At 58.5% G+C, this 7,597-nt stretch overlaps 1 protein-coding gene across 2 annotated transcripts in view; it reads right to left on the bottom strand.

Annotated features, from left to right (window-relative positions):
• The window catches only part of NDRG4 (NDRG family member 4), a 20,010-nt gene extending 12,688 nt beyond the window's left edge, over positions 1-7,322 (bottom strand). The window contains exons 1-3 of one of the 2 annotated variants that reach the window (XM_015640330.3): positions 7,233-7,320; positions 3,433-3,524; positions 3,026-3,070 (exon numbers count right to left, since the gene is read on the bottom strand). In XM_015640330.3, the coding sequence (XP_015495816.1) occupies positions 3,026-3,070; positions 3,433-3,524; positions 7,233-7,269 (174 nt within the window). In that variant the 5' untranslated portion in view covers positions 7,270-7,320. Of the gene's footprint in view, positions 1-3,025; positions 3,071-3,432; positions 3,525-7,232 lie in introns of both variants that reach the window. The other variant, XM_015640328.3, reaches the window with a different exon arrangement.
• Between the last annotated feature and the right edge of the window lie 275 nt (positions 7,323-7,597).

A 7,597-nucleotide genomic window follows, 5' to 3' on the forward strand; every position in this document is an offset into this window, starting at 1 on the left:
GTTCCTGTGTGTGCACACCATGCTCGTTTCAGGAGCACACCTGTTGCACATCCCTGTGCTCGGCATGGATGCCACGGCCATCACTAATGCTTGTGGATGCACAGTGGCTGCACACCTGCACAACCTTGTACTTGTGTGCACAGAGGGACACACACATGTGCACACTGCCCAGACAGCTGTGCCACCTCGCCCAGCAGCACACCCATCCTACCTGCTGCGGGATGGTGGCATGCAGGGGATGTGCAGGGTTTAGCCCTGACCTGGGCATCGCCAGTGGCAGGTAAATAAAGCAGGAGGAGGGACAATCCAGCAGCTCCAAGGGGTTGGATTGTGTCCCTGGACTGACACATGCTGTGGAATACACACACATGTGAGTATTCCCGTGCATACATGTGTGCAGGCAGATGATTTCTTTCCTGTTTCCAACGATGCCTCTTACCACCACAGCCCCAAAACACCTCCCAGGCAGTCTGTGGGTGCCCTCCCCCTGCACCCTGCCCAGCCCAGCACCACTGCCCAGCTTGGCATGACCAGCACAAAGCTGGGCAATCCTGGATGGAGTCCCACAGTCCCTTCAATGCCTTTCAGGAGCCCACTGAAAGCTATGTCCTGCAAAAAGTCAGGGCTGCACAGCCAGAAGGTCTGGATTTGGGAGAAAGGACAGACAGGCAGAGGGATGACATTCACACTGCCTCCACCAGAGAAGTTTACTCTGCTTTGTCCTGAGCTCAGCCCCAGGCCTGGAAAGAGGCATCTCTGCGAATGAAGGACCGTGTGTGATGGGAAAGCCCAGCTCCCAGGTGGTTCCTGGCACTCCAGGTGCCATTTCTGCTTTCCCCAGCCCTGCTGCCTGTAGAGCCAAAGACCATGAGAGCCACAGTCCCCAGGAAAAAACAAGAGATGCAGAGGGACAAAAAGAGACAGAAAGTGGTTAATAGAAGACAGAAGGGGTGGAAGAACCAAGGTGAATGCAAAAGGGCTTCAGGCAGATGGGAGGGCTGAGCAAGGCTGACTTTGCTTGAATAGCATCAAATGGGATTGCCACTACCTTGGCTACTAGCCCACTCGCCTGGCAGGTGGCCCAGACCTCCTGCAGGATCCAGGGCACCCGCATCCCAGGGCATCTGCCCCCAGCTCTCCTGCACCTTGGCTTATGTCTCAAGGGCTTTGCTTTGGCTGGTGGCAGAAGTGGGGGCTCCCCCGTCCCCCTCACTGCCCCAGCCAGGCCTGAGCATCCCAGCAGTGACTGGCTCTAGGGAGGAGCAGATGGACAGTGAAGAGTTAAGCTGGGGGCTGGGCTGGGTTATCCCAAGGAGGTGAGCCTAGAAAATGGGGTAATATCCCCCCAGGAATGGCAGGCAGCCCCCAGCTTTTGCACTGCACCAATGTGCAAATATCAGAGTGGAGAAAAGGAGGTGGTTTCCCTGGCACAGCCCAGGAAACTCAGCCCATCCCTACCCTGAGTCTCTTGGAGAAGAACCAAGAGGACACAGGGTCTGGCTAGCTTGGGAAAAGCTCCCTTGATCATTGCCCAGCTCCATTTTTAGGTCCAAAGGGCATGGAGGTGCATCCCTGTGGCATTTGCTGTCCAGAACTGCTCCACTTGGGCACCACCAGGGACACAGCTCAGTGCCACTGTGGGCCAACCCCTGAAATTTGCAGCAATTGTCCTGGGAGGGTCATTGCTCTTTAACATCCCCTGAGTGCCAACCAAGCCCTGCCCCAGCACAGCTGAGTGAGAGCTATACTGCTGCCTCTGGTGCTGCTGAGAGCTCTGGGCAGCCTGGCACTGCCACCTCCCCCTACTCCTCACCTCCCTCTCCCTCCTCTCTCTCACTCTGGGGGAGATTTGGTTTCCCCTCCAGTGGCCAACAGAAGCTCTAAGCAAGCAGAGCAAGGAGCAGCCCAGCCCTGCATACCCTGCTGCTCCCAGCCCCAGCACCTCACCAGCTTTGGAGCTTCTGGGGTCAGCACCATATTAATTATTTTGTGGATTTTGAGAGGGCCTGTGAACCACAGCAGCCCTACCCAGCACACTGCCAGAGGCCTTGCTCCCTTACCAGCTGCACCCTCCCACCCACATGGGTGACAGACACTGAGTGGACCAGCCCCAAAATTCAGGGCTCCTGTGCTCCCCTGCCCTTATCCCAGGATGAATGAAATCCACATTTATTTTGTCCTTACAGCTGCTTTTGTTTCAGTGCCATACCTGCAAGACTCAGCCATCACCAGCCAAGCCCACCCTTCCCATGGTCCCACTGCTGTCAAAGTGGCAGCACAGATCCTGAAGTCAATCACTGGTGTTCCCTGGTAGGGGAACACCTTGGGACAGGGACAGACAGCAAGCTGGCAGCCCCATTACCCTCCCTCCCCACCAGCCTGGTCCCCACAGAGGAAGCCTGGTGCAGGATGAGCCTGGGCAGGGTGTGAGAGGGATGCAGACCAACGTGGGAGCCAGGCACGAGCTGAGCTCCCATGAGTCCCGAGCTGTCCCATGGGGCTCCTCTGGAGAGCAGAAATGGAGGTAGAGGATAGGCAAGTGCCAGCCAAGGGAGCAGAGGGGCCCTGCTTTCCAAGAGAGGTGGGTGGTATAAGGGGCAATGCCCCAGCCCTCCAAAGGAGAAAAAGGCTTTCAAACATCCTTATGTAAGCAGGGAGCTGGCATCGCCTGGGAAACTATTGCCATGGCAATGGTAGAGGGGCTGGAAAAGAAGTTCGGCCTTCCTGAGAAGAAATTGCCTGTTTTAAAGGTTTTGTCCCCATCCCATGGCCAAGTGCCCACCAGCCACATCTGAGTGCCAGCAGCACTGGCATGCATGTGATGCCTGGCAGCATCCCCCTGTCCCCTTCTGACAAGGACCATGATGGATGTGCAGCACAGACACTGACCAGACACTGCATGCCCACAAAAAGAGGGACAGCAACACCCCTGTGTCCACTCAGTGCCCCACAGCCTTCCCCAGGCACAGGCTGCTGTTCCACGTCAAACCCGGGGGTGGGCAGCACCTCCCATGGCTGGTCCTACCTTCCAGTCTGTGTCCACGGTGGGGAGGAAGACATCCGAGTTCTCCTGGGATGAGAAGGAGCCATTAGGGACAGAGCCACCCCTCACTTTTGCAGCTCCCTCCCACCCAGCTCACAAAGCCCCCTGACACCACGGGCACCCACTCCCGGGGCTGCAGGGGACACAGTGCCCACACGTGTGCACACACAGGTGTGTGCTGGCTTGACGTGTGACATCTGCACACACATCCATCATCCCACCAAAGCTGAACCTGTGCTCGGCCATGCAGGCTCAGCACACACACTGAGGACCACGAATGTGCACCCAAAACCAGCACACACACAGAGTACCACACACAACCCCTCCCAAGCTCCCACGTCCTGTGCCCCACATGCAGGAGCCAGAGCCAGCGTGGTCACCAGACTCACCAGCTCGGCGTCCTGTCCTCGCAGCAGCGGCTTCTCCTCGGTGAAGCGCAGCTCGTGCAGCCCTGCCATGGTCATCTCCTGCAGCAGCAGCCCTGCCCGGGGCGAGGGAGATGTCATGTCCTTGGTCCTCTTTGCCCCAGCCCTCACACATCTCCCTCCCATAGGGATGAGACCCAAATCAGCTTCACTCCACCCATCTGCTTTGGGGACTTGGTGCTTCAGCTTGTCCAGAGGCTGCAGTGAGCCCCTCTGCTGGGAGCTGGCAGCAGACACAGAGCAGACAGTGCCTAGCTGAGCTCAGCTCCCAGCTCCTACCCAGCTCCAGTTCTCCCATTTAAGGACAAACCTATCTCCAGGGCATGATCTTGGGCAAACTGAGGGACCAACCTCATGCTCGTCACCTCATGAAGCACCCAGTCCAGAACAAGAACATCCAAATTCTCATCTCAGCTTTCAGCATCAGTCAAAGATAGGAAATCCAAAATTTTGGCCAGTTTTAGGCTGCAGATAGGTATAGATAGGACAAAGGGAGATCTCCCTGCACAGGCGGAATGAGGGATGATATTTCTCAGCCATGCTGGGAGGCAGAGGGATGTTCCAAGCAGAAAGAGAGCAGAGAAACAGCCTGAAGTTTGTATAGCAATAATGGGGAAAATCCAAATGTGAAGTCTTTGTTCCCAAAGTCTTCTCCTTGCCTCTGAATCAGGTGCTGGCCAGTTGGAACCTCAGTCCCAGGACTCAGGGGGACAGACTTCTTCATGGAGCTGCCACTCAGCAGCAGTGTCAGACTGGCTGCTGCTGACCCCAGCCAACACTGGCATCTCCAAAAACACCCCCAGGCTCAGAGAGCAAAAGAGAGCAAGGAGATCAGCAGCTGGCTGCACACAGAAGGTGAAAGACATGAGTACACAGGGAACAATCCAGGCTCCCCTGTGTTTAAATGGGATGGGTAACTGACAAATCCCAGTGCCAGGGGATTATCTGCACACAAGCAGGATCCAGACCTCAGGCATTGCCTTTGCAGCCTCTGTTTTCACCCCTTACAGAAAACCAAGCCTTTGGACAAGTTGTTGCTTCTCCAAACAGGCAGCACTGATCCCACGTCCCCTCAACTGTCTCCCCCCCGTGCAATCTCCCCAGATATAACAGGGATGGCTTGGGCTGCACAGGCACCACAGCAGACATGGACCCATCCACAAAGCCTCAGCCGAGCCTGCTTCACGCTTTGTCCACCTCCAAACCTAGATCAGTCCAGGCTGATGATGTGGAAAGGCTAAGAAATGCCAAGAATATTGTAAGGCCACCAGGAATACAGGAACTGGTCATAAACTCCCCTCCAAAGTCGGGTTTTGCTTCTCTGACCGGAGGAGTTTCCATTCAGAACTCAAGCAGGCTGTGCCACCTGCCTGCTTTCTGCAGACACGGCACTTTGCCTTGCTCCTTGGGAACCATCCAACAGTCCAGAACTGTTCAGAGGGAGAAACACCACTGCTAAGCCTCTGGAGATTCCCAAGGCACCCAGCACGAGGAGTCTATGTGTCACCCCCTGCCCAGAAGGTCCCACCAGGCTGGGGGATGTCGAGAGGTGCCATCAGCTCCATGGAGAGGCACAAGTGAGGGGCACACTGCTCCAGCCTGGGCTGCTGCTGCTGGGGAGATGGCTCTGTGCACAGGGACATCCTGGCCCACAGCCCACCAGCACAGCCGAGCCAACACAGCCTGCAGAGCCACCAACCAAGCAATCCCACAACCCCAGGAGGAAAAACCAGGAGAAAAAGCAGCCTCACCGATAGCTGGGTCTGGAAGAGAGCAGGAGCGTCCCACGCTGAGCACACCAACCCACCGTGTGGCCACGGCCGCAGGGTGGCTGGGAACAGCACTTAGTGTATGGTGAATGCCTTTATTAATTACAGCCTGCAGCTAATATGGGAGGGAGGGTGGCTGGGCCATGAGGAAAGGCCCCGTGACCTTGTTTGTGTGGTGGGGGGAAAGCTGGCTCAGGGGAAACACAGCCCTGCCCCAACCAGCATCCCCAGCATGGGATGGACGCTCTCCTAAAGCGGTGCTGAGTGTGGGAGCAGAGGAGGGGTCAGTAAGGCAGGGATCAGTAAGCAGGGTCACAGCCGTGTTGCCACCTTCCCTGGGTGCTCTGCTTCCCATGTCACCCAACAGGAACCCTCATCCCTGCTCCTGGCAGTGTAGCTGTGGGGCTGTGGGCAGTCTCACCCAGCCCCACTGGGCCACTGGCACTGTGGAGGGCTGGTGAAAGAGCCACAGCTCCAGGTCTCCTAGCCAAAACAATTTGGCTCCCATCTTATGCCAGGGTAATGTGCCCAGCAATGAGCCCTTCTTGAAGCTCACCCCAATGCTCCCCAACAAGCACCCATTCCCAAGGTACCACACAAACACACCCATCTCTGCTCTGCTCCACTCTGCCTTCCCAGTCTGGTGCCACAGTTTCCTAGGCACAGCCAGGACATGCCTCTTCCCTAATTCCCAATCAGTTCCAAACCCAGCAGGACATTAAGTACTCTGTCTGGGACTGGTGCTCTGCCCCACCAGGGCCCTGGCACTCTGTATATAGTGGGAGATATGGGGACAGGAACAGCCACATTGGCTTACATTCCCCAGGGATCTTCAGCCCACTGCTGGCTAACTGGAGGAGAACCAGCTTGTAGAATTGTTGTTATTATTATTATTATTATTATTATTATTATTATTATTATTATTATTATTATTATTATTATTATTATTATTATTTGCTGATCATGACAAGTGATCATGTGAGCTCCACTTCACACTTGGGAGTGTGTTTGGTCACAGGGCAGGGATCCCTCAGATGTTGCCTCGGTCTCACAGGAGTCCCACACTGACTACCTGCGTCCTGCCCTGGCACGGATGTGGTGCCCACAGGATGTTGGCACGGATACCTCGGGCTGACTGAGCAGTGTGAAACAAACAGGCAGACAAATCAGGAGAAGTGATTGGCCCCTGCCAGGCAGTGAAGAGCCAAGGCTGCCTTCAGTGAGGCTGGGAGAGGGAGGAAGGGAACTTGCTCAGTCTGAGCCACGGCCGTGTGCCCCCCACGCAGGACTGACAGGGGAGCACGACGGGGTGAAGGAAAACCCCCGTGTGACACAGTGTGGGCCGCATCCTGCTCCACCGGTGCAGGAGAAACACTCACAGCTTCCTCTGAACCCGTGAGAGACACAGGTCTGCACCCCAGCAGCCCCCACAAACCAGCCGAACAGTGTGGTCCAGCTGAGGGGTGCAGGACGGGGCAGCCGCCCCCGAGAGCAGCCAGGCCAGGGGACACGGTGCCACCGATGCACGGTCTGGGGGCGGCGGTGGCAGCAGGGGGCTTTGTGGGGGCTCAGGCTGTCTCGCAGTGGCTGTTGCTAAGAGCAGCCTCCTTCCCAGCCCAGCGCATTCGTCGGGGCAGCGGGGAGACTCCCAGGGGAGGCTGGCTGAGGAGCAGGGAGGCAGCGCAGGGATGCTCCAGCAATCCCCCGGGCACCCCCACCCCCGGCTGTCTGCTGGGCGGCCCCCTCTGCCAGGAGGCTGCCGACTCCGTTCCCCCTTCCCCCGGCACCCCCGGGCTGGGCTTTCCCCGCTGCAGCAAGGCATCACCTCCCGCACCCCGAAAAGGACCCGAGCCCGGCAGCACAGGGCAGGCGGCGGGGTGCGGGCAGCTCCATCTCCTAGGCAGGGGCTGAAGGCTCTCGCCACCCCCGGCCCCATCACCCCACGGCCCCTCCTCGTGTGACAGCCCCCGTTCCGCACGGGCGGCCGGGCCGTACCTGTCAGGAGCTCGATCTTGTGCCGGAGCACCTTCATGCCGGGGCGGCGGGTCCCGGCGGGCGGGGCGGGCGGCGAGGGGGCGGCGGCGGCCCCGGCGGGGGGGCGAGTGGAGCCGGAGCCGGAGCCGGAGCCGGTGCCGGTGCCGGTGCCAATGTCGGTGCCGGTGCGAGGTGCGCGGGGCGGCGCAGGGGCTGGGCTGGGCACGGCCCCGCCGGCCGGATCCTCCTCCTTTCGCCGGGGCCGGAGGGGAGGGACGGGGCCGGGACCGGGAACGGGGGCACCAGGAGAACAGCGGTGCTGAGGGAGGCGGGAGCGAACGGGAGATGGAGACTGCGGGGGTTGCGTGGAGCGCTGGGGGGCTGCA

The sequence above is a fragment of the Parus major genome, chromosome 11, assembly GCF_001522545.3.
Source record: "Parus major isolate Abel chromosome 11, Parus_major1.1, whole genome shotgun sequence".
NCBI classification, from domain to species: domain Eukaryota; kingdom Metazoa; phylum Chordata; class Aves; order Passeriformes; family Paridae; genus Parus; species Parus major.